Source organism: Oreochromis aureus, linkage group 20 (genome assembly GCF_013358895.1).
Source record: "Oreochromis aureus strain Israel breed Guangdong linkage group 20, ZZ_aureus, whole genome shotgun sequence".
NCBI lineage: Eukaryota > Metazoa > Chordata > Actinopteri > Cichliformes > Cichlidae > Oreochromis > Oreochromis aureus.
In genome coordinates this window covers 7,109,227-7,128,214 of record NC_052961.1, presented here as the reverse complement: position 1 = coordinate 7,128,214, position 18,988 = coordinate 7,109,227, and the positions used below count along the sequence as shown (strand labels likewise).

General features: G+C 38.8%; 2 protein-coding genes across 2 annotated transcripts; both read right to left on the bottom strand.

Annotated features, from left to right (window-relative positions):
* Positions 1-252: 252 nt before the first annotated feature.
* On the bottom strand, positions 253-1,766 carry LOC116309185 (P2Y purinoceptor 1-like). Its single transcript, XM_031725731.2, has one exon. It carries the CDS (start codon positions 1,689-1,691, stop codon positions 729-731), a length of 963 nt encoding a protein of 320 aa, XP_031581591.2. The 5' UTR covers positions 1,692-1,766; the 3' UTR covers positions 253-728.
* Positions 1,767-2,928: 1,162 nt separating this feature from the next.
* Positions 2,929-18,988, bottom strand: ccn5 (cellular communication network factor 5). The gene is made up of 6 exons (XM_031725723.2): positions 18,897-18,988; positions 10,350-10,704; positions 9,263-9,479; positions 8,576-8,824; positions 6,048-6,289; positions 2,929-4,504 (listed from the first exon to the last, which is right to left on the bottom strand). Exons 2-6 carry the CDS (start codon positions 10,410-10,412, stop codon positions 4,217-4,219), a joined length of 1,059 nt encoding a protein of 352 aa, XP_031581583.1. The 5' UTR covers positions 10,413-10,704; positions 18,897-18,988; the 3' UTR covers positions 2,929-4,216.

Sequence of the window (18,988 nt, the reverse complement as noted above, 5' to 3'; positions counted from 1 at the left end):
GAGAGGAAATTAAATGTAGGTGTTAGAATAATTCTACATGAGATATCCTGTGGCATTTACAGAGGATATCATAATCGTCTACATTACGGTTCACTGTTTCACAAAAACTCATCCTGTGTATTCTTGCAATCTTGAATTGTATTCTTGAATTGATTTACCACCTTTAAAAATATTTGTAAAGCTGATTTTCCTCAAATATTTGGAACATTTATCTTCAATTGCTGGAAATGTGTTGTTTAGGGTTAGTACATTAAAAACAAAAATGAGATCTAGACAAAGCTGTTTATGTTACTGAAAAATAAATAAAAAGACAAAAAAAAAGCATCCACTATGCCCTTACTATCAAAAATAAGGGAAATTTGAAAGACAAAATCTTTAATTATAGTTAGACAGCAGAACAAGAACGAGGAGGCTTGAATTCAAATGCTCAAAGTATAGATATACAATAAATACAGCATAATCAAAACTGACCTTTACTTTCAGCATGTGTACATACATGTGACATGCTGTTAACATTAACCTTCTATCAGCAGTAAAGCATGCAGTATCATATCCTGTTTTTTTTCACACATTCCAGCTGCAAACCTCCCATGCACGGCACCATGCTACTACATCACAAATGCAATGACTCGTCTTTCAAGCATTTTCCAGAAAGTAAAAAGTACCATGTTTTGTGTTTCTTACACAAGTCTCAGATGATGCGTACTCATCATGTTCATCGGCACATTTCAAGTATCCGTGACTGAAGTTTGGTTAGAGCTGTACAGACTACTGATAGCTTGGCGAGCTTGTTGGAGTAGCTGTCTGAGCTGAGAACAAATATCTTCACTTACATGCAGGTAAACTAGAGGATTGAGCGCACTGTTCAGACACACAAGGCCACGGCTTATCTGATGACCAATATAGACTCCATTAGACCATTTATGACATGTCCCCTTGATTACGCTTAGTCTTGACAAGAGGTTGAGATTTTTTAATATATGATAGGGGATGTAACAAACAGAGAACAGAAGAATCAAGATGAATAACAACTTTAAGCTTCTTTGTTTCAGTACTTCATCAATGTTATCATTGCGGCAGAGAACAGCAATCATATGTCCATAGCAGCTGAGGGTGATGAACAGGGGGATGCAAAAACCAGTGAGTGTCCATCCCAAGCTGTATTTCAGGTAATCTCCAACGTATTCATCAGAGGTTGTATCAAAGCACCTCTTAGTATTGTTTGTGGGTGATTTGGGGAAGAACATGTCTGGAAGACTTTGAGCACTCACCAACAGCCAGACCATGACTGAGATAGCCACAGAATGAGTCACAGTTATTCTCCCCATCATCCTCATTGGATGGACAATAGCCAAGTACCTGTACACACTTATACAGGTGAGGAATCCAATGCTGCCGTATAAATTCAGGTTGAAGAAGAATCTTGTTGTCTTGCAAAAGGCTTCTCCAAAGATCCATTGATCATCCTTGAAGTAGTACACCATCAGAAAAGGGAGTGTGAGCAAATACAAAATGTCTGCAAGTCCAAGGCTGAAAACAAAGACAGAGACATTCCCCAGTTTCTCCCATTTCTGCAGCACTGACCTCAATCCCAGTCCGTTAGCCACCATGCCAGTGATGAAAACTAAAATGTAGACAGGTGGCAGGAATTTTCCTGTAAAGTCAAAGCTGATGCAAGAAGAGTTGTTCATTGTGTCCTTGATAGCAGTCGGTACAATTCCTCCTCCTCGATGAGTGAGAGCCGTCACTGCACAGCTCAAAGCACACACACATTTATACACTTCCTGAGTTGCATCTGTGGGCTGTAACTTCTTTCACTGAAACAGGAAAATGTAACCATGCTGTGCAGAAGCAACAGTATTCACAAGTTTAAACACTCTTTTGTTTGCTCTCATCCTGACAAAGCCATATGAGAAGTGAAAAATGAAATAAGTTCAGCTCTAGTTTTCTAGCCTATGGTTCCACAGTCTGAATCTGTGGGTTTTCAACATTTATCTTATGCCTGTTCTACAGTGTGGTTCTGTCCTGCCTGTTTAGCAACAATGAGCCTGCTATGGAACAGAAAACAACAACACAATTAGCTTGTAAAAGAGATTTCAAAACTTACATTAACAAACCAGAAAATCATTCGCATGGATATTACTCTAACACATACTGCCCATATTAATACTGTTGCAGCCTTACCCCAATGGTAGTGGGTTCCCCCAGCAGCACAGTGCTCCCCCATCGCCTTTGGGACCTGTGTGGTAGCACTGTGGGCAGACCTACTAAGCAGAGAGAGGTCCACAGTGTAACCGCAGTATAGCATGCATTCCCACATTTGAAGCCAGTATCAAGGGTCCAGTGGGTGATCTATTTGGGCCCCACAGTGCAGGGTCCACATGTACTCCATGGTACATTACAGCCACCAGTTGTTAGGAAGTGTGGACCAGAAAGTTACCATGCTTTTTAAAATTATACTTTTGTCACGTTCTTGTTTACAAGGCGTCACCACACGTTTGATTTGGCACTACATTACGGAGGCTCTTGCTGTCAAAGAAAGAATAATTCACTGTAATAACTGTAATGTAATAAAGTCTGAAATCTTTCAGTTTTTAAGTTATTTTGCAGCACGTCAAAATGATCCAGTTTAACATTCTTTTTCTTTTTTTTAAGTTTTAACCCTTTTCTCAATTTTAGATTTCTAGCAGTGTAATAAAACATCTTCAGTGTTTCATTTTCATGTTTGGTTCATGTTTTCTATTATAAGTTATACTGAGCCAAACATGTCCATAGATTGTTTTGCTTAGTGATGCCAAAACCAAATACAATATTAGTTTCAGATACTAACACTGTACCTCCTGCTCCACAGACCACAAATTAATATATATAATTGGACTTTTAATAGAGATCACATTCACTTTTTTCATTTCAAAATGTATCTTTATGTTCAGCTCATGCTGCTCATGAACCCACAACATCTTATATCCACCACTGTAGATTTCTAAGCATACAAGATGTCAGAATGTATTTTTAAGTGAGACTGAAAAAAAATCTTTAAAGGAACAATAAAGGAATGTAACACATTAAGCCAGTATCATAATAAGAGTTATTAAAAGTTAAATTTATCCACAAATCTGCAAAATCATTTTCTTGTTGATATCAGTGTGTATTTTGGTGTGCTACAAGCAAGTTTTAACAGCTTATCAGCAGCAGAAAGTCATGACAGATGAAGTGACAGAAATAAAAGCTACAGTTTGAACAATGTAACTATTTATACAAAAAAAAAAAATAAACAAAAAAAAAAGCACAAAATCCAGTGGGAGTAAAAATACAGGGCACACTTTAAAAAAATCACTGTACATGAGACATCTTTTTACAGTTATTTACATCAGGCTAATACATGAAAGTGCAATGTCATCCCATTATGTCACACACACACACACACATACAAAACTTTCAAAAGTTAAAAGCTGCATTGCTCACGTCAGAGAATATCTAGAAATTGTCATTACAAAAGTTGTAATCGTTCTTTGGGTTATGTCTTTAACAAATACATATTTCTACATCACTGAAAGTTGAATTTATAGACATAAGTTACAAGTTAGAAATAAAAAATCAGTCTTTTAAAGTATCTTTATGACCAGTTGACATCATGGTCAACTGTCTTCAAGTTGTAAGTTTAATTTGACCCATTTACCCAAAACTGAATAATAGTATATCTACGTAGTGTTTAACTTCAGCCTAAAGATTTGAGAAAAGTCAAGATGTTTTCATTTTTAAAAATTACTTTTCATATCCAAGGTGAAACATTATTGGGAATCACTGTACTGAACAATTCTGGGAGGAAAAAAGAAACCAAATCAGTGCACATCTGAAAGTTATTTGTAAAAGTATTTCTAGAACTTACTTTGTGAGTTATACATGTATATTACAGTCCCTATCTCTCCTACATTTATGTTTCTTTTCTGCCTTTCTTGTACACTTCTACTTGCTTTCCTTTGACTCTCGGATGAAGTCACAAACTGGCAGAATGATGCTTTCCAGAAGTTGTAAGCTGTAAATAAGTGCAGGCATATTCATCCAAAATCAGTCACAGTTTTCTAAAATGATAATATTCTCTTTCAGTGTCCATTCGTTGTTTACGTCAATCCACCTGGGGATACTTTTTTTGTGCAGCCCTTGAAACAGTCACTGAAGTCTATATTTTTAGTGAGTCCGTGCTCTTACACACTGATCAGGGTCTATATCCCCACAGAGCAGGATTTGTAAAAGGTGCATAGGGGCAGTTATTATGACAGGCGCATGACTGGATCATCATTACAGCTCGTTGCAGCAGTCTGCCAGTGGGACATCGGAAGGTCACCTCAGCAGTGCTGGTTTGGTAAGGTGTGCAGCATCGCGAGTCAGTGCACTGACCGCAGTAACGGACTCGATAAGCATGAGTGCTGTAGCAGCCCTGGTGAACTAGCCGAATGGGTCCCGGTGACGTGTAGCTGGCCTTGCACTTTCCTTTCTGTCCCCACTGAAACAACAGTGAGAAGAGGAAAAAGCAGGTAATCAGTGTAATGATTCAGTAAGGCTAAAGATTCAAGATGTTTGGGTAACCTTCATGACAATATGACTTTCTTTTTATATTTTATCTGCACATCAGTGACATAGGCCTACCAAGCCTCTAAAAAATCTCTAGAGCCTCAAAGCCTCTAAAAATAATTGATGGTAAAAACAGTGGTTAAAAACAGGTCAGTGAAAGGTTGTAGTTCACTTAGTTAACGAGTATAAACATTGACTGCAGATTTACAGGAAGGCCGACTCCACTCTGCTGCATGAAAGTGGGACCCACAGTTTTTCAGTGACTAGTGGGAACTACTTTATAAAGTCACTTTTAGTACTTTTAACGCTGAAATGTTTAATTTTTTTAATGTAGTCTGCGTTTAGAGGAACCCCTCCCCCATCTGATTGATGAAATCTGTTTCAGTATCGTTGTGTGTCAAAAGGCAGACTGCAGAAACGAAACAAAAAGTGGAATTGTTCTGTCACTGCTTCGTTGGGGTGTCTAACTAGTGTTGGGATTTAGAGATTCCTTTATTGCTATCATATAATCTGCCTTATGATAAATGCATTAATAACATGTTCTACAGTATTATTTTATCAGTAATATTGTTTACAGGGTTCATATTGCATTGAATATGTTTGTCATCACATTGACCTTTCTATTTACTGGTGTAGTTATGATCAGTTTATACACATTGCATATCTGTGCTTGTTTAGAGTTGATGTTCTATCCAAGAGGGTTTTAAGCTTCACTGGTGAGAGTGTCCAGGTGATACATGTTGAGGGAAGATGAGAACATAGCAGGTTAATTGCATGCATGCTTACAATACACATAAATCTAGTAGCAGGCCTGAGCGAAGGCCCAAGTGTCTTCTGCTTCTTATTTGAGACTTGCTGTAATTCTGTCTACTTAGTGATTGAGGACGAGGGTCAATTATTAGCCCTTAGAGGCCCTGAAGCTTGAAGTTATTACCTTAAAAGGAAGGTGTTATCAAAAAGAGAAGTTATATGTCTGTTTATAGTTATTAGAGATGTACAAGATGTACCCTTGTCTGTAAACAATGACTGTACACAATGTATTTTTGATCTGTATTTGACGTGTATGTGGGGGTGTGATCCTCTATGCTATAAAACCAGAACCCAGTGTATTTTTGTCAGAGCAAAACAGGCCATATGCTGATGGTTGTTCTCCGGTGTTAATAAACTCATCGTTTGATTGCACTTTTCTGGAGCCTCCGTCGTTTGTTGTCTGATCTGCAGTTGATCGATCTCGCTTCACTAGACAGGTTCTTATCATTGTTTTCATAGTTGCCTTAAAATGTCTTTTTACCTTTTGTGATATTGTGTTAAAAATGAAGACATGTCTCTGAAAACTTAACATACTTTGTGTGACCCAGTGAACTTTCTCGTTACAGTTTTGAAAGAAGCAATATGTGAAACTGCAATCAAAGGTAAAACCTGAGAGTACGTGTAAATGTACACATTTACAGGATGTGGTTTTTGTTAGCACTCACCATGGGCTTCCTTGGGGCTGGCTGGAAAGTGGGGCAAGGTCGCACCTTACACAGGCGAGTTTCTATTTGCAGTTTGCATGCAGGATTCTGGTTAGAAACCCGTGTGGAGACACCCGCCCCACAGCTCTGGGAACAGGCACTCCACTGGGTGCTCTGCTCTACACAAGAGGAGGCAGGTGAAAACTTGCTGTCTTGAAGGCGATGCCTCTGCAAAGATGGCCATAATTGATCTGGTTTCATTGCTGGGTGGGGAGGGAAACCACACAAACCAATGAGTACAGTCAGAGGAAAATTCATGTACAAGTTCATGTTGCATTAAGTACACAAATGCAATTCTACTTTTTGTGAAAATTTAGCACTTATTAACCTTCTTAATGAAAGTTTAAATACCTCAATAAATGTATTTATTTATTCATTTACTTTAATAAAACTTATTACCTGTTTTCTTAGCATATAAACTATATGAAGTATTGCAATTATCTATGCATAGTCATAGTATGTCACACTCTAAGTCTGCACAATTACACCACGAGCCTAAGGCCTTACCAGTGGGTGGACCACGGACACAGATGCCGTTCTTCATGTGCCCATCAAAATCCACTGTTATTTTACTCTGGGCAACTTTTTTTTCCATTTATAGTAAGTGTATTACAATGAGGAGCTTTTTCCTTTACGGTAGTCAATTATCACATGATGCTGCTCAGCAAATCAAATCATTTAGTCAGAGCACGGGAAAAACACAACTCCCTGAGTACATGTGACTCAGAACAGGAAACTGAGAGTAGAAGTGGTAAAGCAGAGATGATTTACATGTAGAATGTAGCTAAGAAGAAAAAAGAGAAGGGGGACTCAAACTACACCTTTCATTATTTTTAAATCAGTTTATTTGAAGACAACTTTATCAAAAGCTCTTTTTCATTATTGAATGGAAACCTTATTATGCTTGAAATTAGCAAATAACTTTTTAGTATTATATTATTATTAGAATAAAATAATAATAAAGATTGTTGAAATACTGTTGAATTGTATTCTTTTGTTTGACAGTTTCTGACTATATACTGGAATTGGTACAACTGTAAGCATAATTCAAAATATATTGCATTTACTTAGAGTGTGGGACTTTATGATGTTGTGGGCCCTTGTTTGAGGAAATTTTCTCAGTGGACCTCCTTAAAATTTCAATTGAATATCCCTGCTCTTGCTGAAGTGATTAATCACTGTGGGATCCTGCGTTGAGGTGGCCTATTGCTAACTACCTTGAGTCTGAGCTACACAAATACTGGAAATGCATCAAACCTTTAGAACAATCAAAGTCTAAATGCACCGAAACTAAAACAACAACAATCTGAGACTGCATCCCTTCATCAATGCTGAAAATTCCCTGCCCACCATACAGGAATTTAGTCCTGAAACCAGGATATCTGGATGCAAATGAGTTTGGCATATTTTAGGGAAAATCAAAACCATCTCTCTAAGTTTGTATTTAAATTTGTGTCAAATCTTACCATGACCAATAATCCTTCCAACTCAAAAGTTACTTCTAAGTTGGGCAAATCCCCACGTTTGCCAAAACGTTCATGGAGATCTTTTCATAACTTCTGAATAATCACGCTCTGAATAATCACGCTCCCTGTTCATAATCTGAGCAGCTGACTCCTCTCATTACCTCAGTACTTACATATTTATGGTGAACAGCCTGCTTATATAGCTTCCTCTTAATCCAGCTTCCGAACAGAGTTTGAAAACCTTTACTTTAAAGTAAAGTGAAATAGATGCTGTTTGGACTTTTTCACCTCTCTGGTTCTTTTTTTACTCACATTAAATTTTAAAGCTACATTTAGTGCATTTTTGTGCAAATAAAGCCCACAAAACTAACATGTAGAAGTCTAACCAGCTAATTTTCAACGATGACACAGTAGGTTTTGTATCGAAGAACAAAATGTTCCTTTGCTGTTCTCATAACTTAGTTTGAGTCAGACAGTGTTTGGATTCCAGATGTTTTTAGACTGGCTTCATTTCCCTAACACCCATCTCATGTGCTCACACACTCCTCCATTAATGAAGTAATGAGGTCTTGACATGGCTTCATATGTTTAATTGTCACACAGCTTTGGTTGTTGTTATGAAACTGGGAAGCATGGTGACTGAGGGGAAAAAGGATGTTTTCACCAAGAAAAATGTGGTTTATATTTGGATTTTGGGAGTTTTCCTTTGGCTTGACACACCCCGTTTAATGCACAAATGCTCCAGTAAAAACTTCCAGACATGACCGCCAGTAACAGAGCTCATTAAAAGGAATGAAGGATTATATTACATATGGATTGATCATCAGTGAGGAGTAACTAAGACTCATGCGCTACATGAACATACGTTTGGCACTAGTATCCAGACACTGGAAAATATGTTGTAGACATCCAGCTCTGATGTCAGGAAAATTTAAAGGAATCATTAAACATGTCAGGCTAGCTCTTTTCCCCACCTGTAAAACATCAAAATACATCTGTATCAGAGAGTCATGCAGCCATTACCTGTAATTGCATCCTGAATGACTGTGTTTTCAAGGTTTTCACACACCCATTCCTTGCAGCATTTCCCAGGTAGTCGGATGTGTTGTGGGTTGGGACAGTCTGGAGTGGGAAGACGAGCATTCAGTGGACAAGCTGGCACGCAGGTCACCCCGCCCCCCCTGCAGTGGCAGTAAGTGTCACAGGAGGGCTGGAACGACTGCCCCTCCTGGTAAAAGATCCCATTGACCTCACAGCCCAGATCCTTCTGACCTGTTAGAAACACAGAAGCCATCTTTGCTTACCCATTTATGTGGGAAACTTAATCAGGAAATGGACAGATTACGTTAGGTGAAAGAAGCAGAAGAAAACAAGAGAGAGGTGAGGACACAGGAGCTGCTGTCCCTGCAAGTGGTTGCATCACTTTATGGAAAGCAAGTCTCTTCAATGAGACACTGTGAAGTTGTTTTTCATTTGGAGTGTTGTCTCTGCAATTTATCATGCTCATAGGTAATCATTACAGGAAATGTGTCAGCAGGAGTCCTGAATCCACTCAGCTAAGCAGACTCTTACATTAAGTGTCAGTCTGTGTGTCCCAGTCATGCAAACTGGCTGAGGCTCTATCTACTCCCTCCCTATGTGTCCTCCACCCTAATAACCTAACCACACAGACATGGGCCTGGGTGTTTGCTTGTTAGAAGTGACACTCACTGACACACTCTCCAGGGAACCCGGGAAGGCTGGCGCTGTAGTCGCACTGAAGCCCTCGCAGGTTGTCACAGGGAAACATCTCAGTACAGGACTCGCCTAGTTGCCGGGCACACACCTGGCAACACCGGCAGCCATCTAGCACCACAGACACTCCTGTGGGGCACTGAGCGACAGGATTGGGGCAAAGGCATGGCCTGTCACACAACTGGCACAGCACCTGGAGGAGCAAGAAAAATAAGTTGGAAGGTATGACAATATGACAAAACCTGAAAAGATGAGAGAAAATCATCATAAATCCGTCTTCTGATGCTGAGATCATTTCAGTACCAAAATTATTACTCTCATTCCTTATGAAAAGAACCAAAGAAAATATTATAAGCATTCTCAGAAGCTGAATCGGTATCCAACGCAGTAAAGCCAAACCACTGCTTCCAATTACATGTGTCTGATGGAGCCAAAACACAGGCGAGGTCTGGCCAAGTCCACTTTCACTTTACAAGAGAAGTCTTCAAGGTTTTACAACAAAGTTACTGTAAAGAAATACAGTCAACAACTTTTCTAATACATAACTGCAAAAAACACACAGGTGGGACTTTTTATTAATATTTTACATAATATTCAAGGAAAAAAATGTAGTCCCGCCTTTTATGTTGTAAGAGTTTTCTGTCTGTATTTGTGATGTTACCATAACACTGAATGTCTGCTGGTTTCTAACAGTTGGCTAGACAAAACGAGTAAGTTGGTGACAAGTAAACTGTGATTTCACTTCAATTTCTGGCATTTGATAAACCAAAAAAGACATTAACAATTAGGTAAAAATAAAAATATTAACAACAGTCTTGCTTGTCTAATAAATCACCTTTTTTTGATGGATGACTTTAATCATCTCATCTTTATTTCAAATCATTGTAATAAAATCAAGCCAAATACCTTCTTTCTTTCAGAAAACATTAACAAATACTCTAAAAAGGAAATGTATTGATCAATGAAGGGAGAAAACAAACAATTCAGCTTTACATACCTACAATACTCTGATAAAAGTCTCATTCAGAATCGATTACTGTAAATAAGCTGGAGGAGGCCTCACCTGTGTAGCCACACACAGCAGTACAGCCAAAGCAATCACACAGTCACACAGTTGTCGGTCCATGGGGGCTTGTGTTGCTGATGGAGCTCGGTCTGTCTCACTGAACTGTGTGACGGTGTGGTGTGACCAGTGCAGCTGTTTGCTAACTGCTCCTTCTTGCGCCTCCTGACATTTATAAAGTCTGGACTCTGATGTCACGGGCTGACTACTGTGTAAACAGCCACTGGACTAGTATCAAATGTTTTACATTCCTCCTCCCTGCTGCCCATTTCCACTTCCATACACACACTCTTTTTCCTCTCCTCCCTCTCTTTCCAGTCTTGCGGGGTTCTAAGTTTGCACAGCTTCACATAAGCTAAGGAGAGAAAAATACATTAGCAAGGTTGTCAACAAGTCAAACAACTTCCAGGGCTTTTGTGGTAACAATTCTGATTTAAGTGGAGAAGAATTTATGTAGCTTATGTTTACATAATCTGCTGGTCAGTCAGATATAGTTCATCTTTTCACAGGATGAATATGGAGCAGATATTTTCACGGTTTTTCATTCCCAGATCCCTCAAATGCTTGTGAAACCCAAATATGTTGAGGGGTCAGACTTAAAAGAGACTTAATCCTTCTCTTAGCTGTGGTTTCCATGGTGTAAAGGTGGCATGTCTGAGGTTTGCATGAATTTGAATCATTGTGATCTCTTGTGAGAGAAAATGAATGGGAACCTGAAGGCAAACAGCAGAAAGAAAAGTGAGGCAGATGAGACTAATTCAGTTTAGGTTGAATACGAAGTACATGAAGTACTAACCAGGAACTTGAAACGTGAGGCATATTTGAAATCACTATGTTGGTGTTGTTCTTAAACATCATAATTAAAGTCAGGACAGGACCATCACTGCAATCATGTTGATGTGATGTAATACCTTTGTGACCTGTGGAAAAACACAGCAGCTGGAAAACTTTTGGGCAGAAACACTTTAAATCCAAAAACCTTTCTGATGTCTAGTGAGGCGATATAAAGAGCAACAAAGTTAGTGTAAGAGTCAGAATGTGGTGAATAAACAATTCCATTTCATTTGGGAAACTGGACTTTGTGTCAAACCAAAAGGTCAGCGGTGATTTTTGTTGACTTCCTCTTCTTCAATATTATTTTCATTTTCAGTTGCAGTTTCGTTACGTTCAAGCAAACAAAACACAGAGATTTGAACTAAAATAAACATTTTAACAAATCCCAAATGTGTTGGAAAGTCAGCTCACACACAACACAAGTTTTAAGACTAGTTTTAGATGAAGTATTTTTCCTCATTTACAAAGCTGTGACATCACAACAACCTTTTGGTCAGATTCACCTGTGAGACTTGAGCAATTTTAAGTCTCATGTTCCAGGAATGACACCAACATGGTCATAACAGAGTTTAACAAATGAATGAATATGGAATTGCATAAAAACTGCAGTGAGCCAATATTTAGAAACACCCATTTTAGAACACCCAGCCTCTCAGCAGAAATAAATATGTTTACAGCCTAACACGAAAAGCCATTTTGCATTTTAGCTGCACAGCTCAGGTCGAGTGGTTTAGAGATAAAGAAGAGTTGCTTTGGACATATGCAGAGGACGTACACTGGATACACTAGGCAAAGGATGTTGACTACGGAACTGCTAAGCAGGAGGAAAAGAGGAAGATCCCAGAGAAGAAATTCAGGAGGCCATGCAGAGGATTAGATAGAGCTGGAGGCAGATGATCCATCATGGTGACCTCTAAAGTGAAGCTGTATCACAGGGTAAGCCCTTTATCACCCTTGCTAACTCTAAACGGTACTATCATTCACAAAATAAACATCAAGATTTCTGATAAGACTTAGACCATGAACTCATTAGGAACCTTCCAGATATCTGTACAACAAGATTTTATTTTGAAACTGGAAGTTTTGCCCCTGTAAACCATTAGAAAGAATCCAGGTTTAAGGCACTTCCCCATTAATTAGGGTTATAACTTGTGTTACAATTCACTCTGAGAGGACATGAGCAAGCAAAACCACCAAGTTACTGGTTAGACATGATTCGTAACCACAATCTTTACATCATGATGTCAGCAAAAGTAAAATCAGCAGATTACCAAAGCAATTAAAAAACTGTTTAGTAACCAAGTTGGTTTCAGTTTTTTTTCTCTGATCCTTCATGCCGATGTGGTGATATTTTCCTGGATAAGCAGAGGCTTTGACCTGTTTCTACAGCAACGTTAAGAACATATCTTACAAAAGTGACATTAAATAAATAAACATTTTTATCACTATTAAATACACAAATTATAACAATTATTCATGTTGTGCCCACATTTGTAAAATTATAACAAAAAGATTCCAGACAGTCATCAATAGAAAGTAATTCATCATTATAAAAGAATTCAGTCTAAGTAAACTAGGAACAGATGACTAAGATTCAGCAGTACCCATTTCTCACATGCCTGGACGGTTATGCTAGATGAAAATCAGTGATTCATCAGGATGAAATCGCTATGTGTGCCAAATTTCATTAGGATGTTGAAATGTTAAGTCTGAATCAAGAAGTTTTGTTTTCATTCTACAAATATAATTTGCTTTTATCGCACTGTTACATAAAATATAACAACGATACAGTCAAAGCCACAGCGTCCCTTGACCTGAACAAAAATACTGAAGCCAATGACTTAAATAGAAAGCAAGCCTTTCATTAGAAAACAACTCAGTCAGAGGAACACTAGGAATGGATTCCTAAGTTTCAACATCAGCTTTTTCTCACATTATATGGGTGGGCAAGAAAGACATCCAGTCATGACTTATAAATAAAAGGAGACAGACAGAAAGATAGAGAAGAGGAAAGAATGTGTGTAGCTTGCAGGTGGACTCCAGGTGGCCTGCCAGTATGGACATACTGCTGGGGCTCAAACTGAGCTTTCTCTGAAACTATGCTTTCCTGGCTGCTACCATGTGTTTTCCATACCCTCCAAGAATGACCAAACCTGGAAGGATTGCATTGTAACAGCTGCTAGCATGAATGTAACATGCAGCAAGTTTAAGGAACAACTTCAAAGATCTCAGATAAAAGTAGAGGTTTTCTTCAGTGAATCCCAGATACTGAGATAGTATAATAAGTTATTGTGGTGAATGGAGATTTTTTAAAAGAGTGGATATTAAAGCCATAAACACATGTATAAAACCTTGAGGAAAATTATGAGGTTTAAGCTGAATATGGGCAGCAAGTTCACAGACTGTCGGTCAAGCTCCATTATTCTTGTTCTTTGATCAAACATGTATGAAAGGGATGTAGTCAGCCAGTATCAGACACAGTGAAATCATATCTGCCAGTTCAAACTGAGACTGGAAAAATCTGTCGAGCCTTTTTTGCTAAAGCCTACAGATGTTGGAAATGTCCCAGACAGTGAAGTATCACTCTCAGTCGCAGTGAACTCCTTTGAAGAAACACCCAAATCCAAATCCTGCACAATAACCCCCATTCAGTTTGGGTGAATATTGTTTTGGTATGTGACGGTATGCAGGAAAGTCTTTTGGATTCCTTGTTGATTTATGAATGCAAAACCTACAGGGCAAAGTAATGAAAATATTATTTGTCCTATAAATGTTACTAAAGAATTCATTGATCTGTGTGCTGAAAGAAAGTCCGGTCACTCTACCAAATCTGTCACTGTGAACCAGAAATGTCTAACACATGTTCAGGGAGAGTAGTCCAACAACCCCAAAATTCCTCAGCATACAAGTAATGCAAAATACAAGGCAGGTTCAGTCTGTGGTGCAGATACTCTGTGCTGATACTGTAACATTGTAAAGTTCTTTGATCATATTTACACATGTGAAAGCCAATGGGCATGATTTGTCTGAAATCAGACAGTACCCTGCACTCATTAAGGTTAAAAAGTGCTTCCACATTATTCTTTTTTATTCTTACTTGAAAATTAATCAATTTAAATATCTGACTGGCAGCTTTTTCCATGTAGACGACACATCATAGAACCTGTTACACGTGTTTATTTCCATTAAATAACTAAATTAACAGCTCAGAAAACGTGTGGTGGAAAAGGTTTATTTGCTCTCTGAACAAATGTACGCTTTGTCTTCTTTCTTCTTTAAAACATAGCATTCAGCATCAGGGAATATAATAACATATGTATATGTTAATATCAAGTTTTAAAATAAACAAATGTGTATGTAAATAAACTGCACACTGAATTTGTTCTTCTTCCAAAAATAAGTTTTTGTACCATCAACAGTTGACCGAGACAATATTTAGCTCTGTCAGTTTGTGGGTTTGGGTGGTGCCAACTAGCTGCCTCTGACTGATTTAAGTGTCTCAGAATAAACATGGTTTGTGCTGTAAAAGCCCTGAATAATACTAAAATCTTCTCCCAGAACAACATTTGACACGTATTCAATGAAATGCAGAGCACTTCAATTGGTGTCTAAGGTTTTGGCTCTTAGAGTCACTGAAAGTTTGCACTGGCAGGTTTGGCTCTGCCAGATGTGCAGGTACTCTTTCAACAAGGTGGGCAAATCAGCCTCGACTGCTGGAACTTCCACAAATAGCAAAAACATCCGACTTGCTGTCTAGTCATGGTTGACTTTACTAAGCTATACTGAGTCATTATTCCAGGATCGCCACCACACCCAGCAGAGGTCACAGACTGAGCAGTCCTCCATCCAAAACAAAATAAAACCTCAAACTGCCTTTTCTGTTATGTCTGATGCCTTCGGCTCTGGTGCACCTCCCCTCAGATTGTCAATAACACCGTCTTTCAGTGATGCTGAAAAACTTCTGGACACATTTCTAATTTACTGAATGAGAACTCAAGGATGTAGAGCAGGGGCTCGTGAAAAATAAATTTGTCAAAAACATGTTTCTAATATGTTTGTTCAGAAGATGGTGGTTTATTTCAGTGAATGCCTTTTTTTTGGTTTATGGTTCGTTAATAGTTTTTTAGGTGGCTATTACCTTTCTTGACACTCAGCTGTTCTGGTTAGCATTGGGAAGATTTAGTGTACTATTATGGCTACAAAAGAAGAAGGTGAAATGAAAGATGTGTGTGCTCTCTTTCTATCACATAAACTATGGATGAATGAAATACACAGACCTGATTTCTTTCCTAGTTGTACTTCCAGACCACATAAGTTGTTCCCACCAGCCACGACTGCCTAACTGGTACGAATCTCAGAAGCAGCCAAAAAGCGCAGCTTGAAAAAGTATTTTCATAAAACTTTCAATAGGAAAGAAACAGACAAGATGAAGGGGTGAACATTTAAGCAGATGGAAAATGTTCCCAAACATTTATTGAAGTGAAGAGCAATAAAAGTGCTTTCACCCCTCAAGTCCATGTGTTTCCTCTGAAATACCTTCTGTGAAACTGCAGAGGAAGTGCCACAGGTGCCGTGCACAGCTATTACATGATGTAATGTACAACTAAGATTGAATAAAGGGGTCTACATTTATTCAAAATAAACAACTGAGACATGGTTTAATTCTGCCAAGACACTTAGCCAGACACTAAATAGGGTAATTACCAAAGTTCCACACACCAGTATCTAAAAATGTCCTAAGACAGAACTGAAAACCACAAAATGAAAACCATACCAGTGAGAAAGAATTTTGATGTATGATTTAACATGATAATATGATAAATTCAGTCCAGATGTCAGGAGGCACCGTAGGACACAGACGCACACTTATAGTCAGTACTCTTCCAACATGAATTTCTCATGCTGCTGGTTTTGCTTAAAATTATACCTGAATTCCAGGCATTCCAGCACAATGTGTGAAAGTCGAACAGAGTTGCCACAGGAACGCCCGTAGCAGACGATAAGGACATCGTCAGGTCCTAAGGTCACTTCCTGACGTACACAGGGCCGAGGTCACTGCCGTGTCCACAGCGGAAAAAGAAAAGCACAGCTCGTCTAGACACACATCCACACCCACTCATCATGACTGCTTCACTGCGTGGGTAGAGGTGGAAACAACTGTCTGTGCAATGACAAATCACAGCCCTGCACAGCTCTGTGTGTCAGTTCCTCATGAAATTATAACGCTCTGTGTTAAGTAATATAATGGCAGGAATCACGTGTAGACTCAGGGCTATCCCTACTCTGGAAAAAATGAGGGATTTCTGTTACGTTTCTGCACATGTTCAAGATTTTAATGAATTCACCCAAGCAGTTTTACTCATATATCCAAAAATGTGCCAGGTACATTTTACAGGATTCTGAATTTTTCTGTAGTAAGACCATAAGACTGACCTTAAATTAAACAACCAGGATGCCCTTACAGCTCATCTGGTTGAGCAAGCACCCCATAAGAATAAAATATTGAACCTAGGCAGAGAAAGCATGGAAGAAAATCTATACATGTAAGGGCTGAAGTCTGTCAAATAAATTGAGAAAAGCAAAGAACAGGTGGACACAGACACACGTCTTGATCAGTTAGAGAGATTAAAGCAATGTCTAAAACTAGTGCTTGAGTTCCCTAAAATTATTTTTGCCCTCTTTCATGTTCCTTTCAAGATGACCCACCAGCTTCCCATCAACCACAGCTCTGTACTCTGTGATTAGTGTTGCCAAAGAACTTCTAAAAACGTAAGAACTTGTGCCTGCCTAACTGTTAGTTTCCCAGCATAAACATTTTTCTTCCCCTGACACCACCTTGCAATCTTCTGCCTCTTTCATATTGCACCTCTGGTATAGAATATAATCCGCCTGTGTGTACATTCCTTCACTCTTATACGTCACCTTATGTTCCTCACTCTTCATGAACTCGTCACCACAGCCATTTCCATCCTATTTGCAAAATCCACTTCTCTCTGCCCATCCACATTTCTTTTCTTTAAATCATACCTACTCACCACCTCCTCAGCAAACACATGTCCAGTTAATCAGCTCCAATTACCACTCTCCCCCCTGAAGACGGTCTCTACCACTCCATCAAACTAACCCTAAAATTCCTCTCTCTCTCTCTCTCTCTTCAAACTGCCCTGAAATCCAGCTTTTTGGTAGGTATTCAACGTCACCCCAGCTTCAGAATCTCCTCATCCTGTCTGACTTTTCATCCACAACACTGTTCACCTGCTCTTCTTTCAAGATGACCTCTACTCAAGTTCTCTTCTTGCCTATGCCAACTGAATATTCTGAATCCACCTTTTCCTGGTTTTATTTCCCCAGCCTACATATATATAAACTCTCATCTCCAGATGCTTGCCTCTTTATCACTTGATGCCTCTAACATGCCTTCCGCCTTTCATATTTCTTTGTCTTAAGCCAACATTAAAACCCTGACGGCCAAAAACACCAGAGATGGTCATTGTTAACTCGCAGCCTGCATTGAAATCAAATATTTGATGTTTGCATGTTTGATTTAGCAAAGATTTTATGCTGGATGCCCTTCATGACACATACCTCCCTATGTATCTTGGGAATGGCAATAGGAGTACACTGGCTTGTGGCCCCACTGTGGCTGGGTTAGTTTCAGTAAGGCAGGATTTATAGCAGCGGCTATGAATTAAATGACCAATTCAATTACCACATAAACTAGCAACTAGGTACATGTCTACCCAGCATCAGTACACTAGCACTTTATTGCTGATGTACAGATTACACTCAAAGCACCACAGAGTTGCTAGGATGGCTGTAGACTTAGTCTTATGTCCTATTTTTAGGTGTTAGATTTTCCCTCTTTTCCACAAAGACCACTTACATATACTGCTATCTCATCATCCTCGTGTCTGCTTACTTTTTTCATCTGACCCTGGGTTCAGAAGGGTGTTTATGGAGAGCTGATTGCAGCAACATGGAATAAAAATATTCTGCTGCATTTGTTGACTCACCTAAACCAACAGCATATCCATTTCTGGTTTCATTTACTAAAAATAAATCAGAACAAATAAATACGGAACAAGGTCTCAATTCATGAAGGCAACCACATCCTAGCATGGCACTCAGAGTCCGTATTTTTAGTTGAAATTGTTGCTAACTTCAGTCAGAGGAAAGATACAATCTGCTGCAGCTGCAGAAGTCTGAAACACAGAAAGATTGTATGTTGTATGTAAAGCATAATTTAGAGCTGTGGATTTATCTCATGTTACGCAATATAATGATAATTAAAGCAAACAATACTGAGGAACAGTTGGATGAACATTTAGCAGGAGTTCAGGACACATTTCCAATGAAATGTTTAATTTACTTTTCAGTTAGACTTCAGTTGAAAGATAAACAGTCTAGTCTTCTCTAGAACTGCATCGACAGTAAGATCTTTCACGGATAGCACGCACGCACCTTTCTCGGTGCGTGGGAGTAGTCAGACTGAGTTGTTTTCATTGTGGTCGTTCAGAAGCCGGTGTCACATTTCCTTATCACAATGCGATTAAAAAATATTTTGATTTACAGAGAGGGCAATGCATGAGTAATCTGGCTTCTAAACCTGAAAGACTGGTTTTGAATGCTTTAAAGTCTTGACAGTTCTTTGAAATACTTTTTTCACTTCTCTGTTTGTTATAAATTATATCTTATTATATCATTATATCTTACCTGCACTTAGTTTATGCTGCACTAGCGGTCAAAGGAGTAATCAAAGTTTCTGTCAGTTATTTCCAGAAAATACATCTGAAAATTGGACCCTG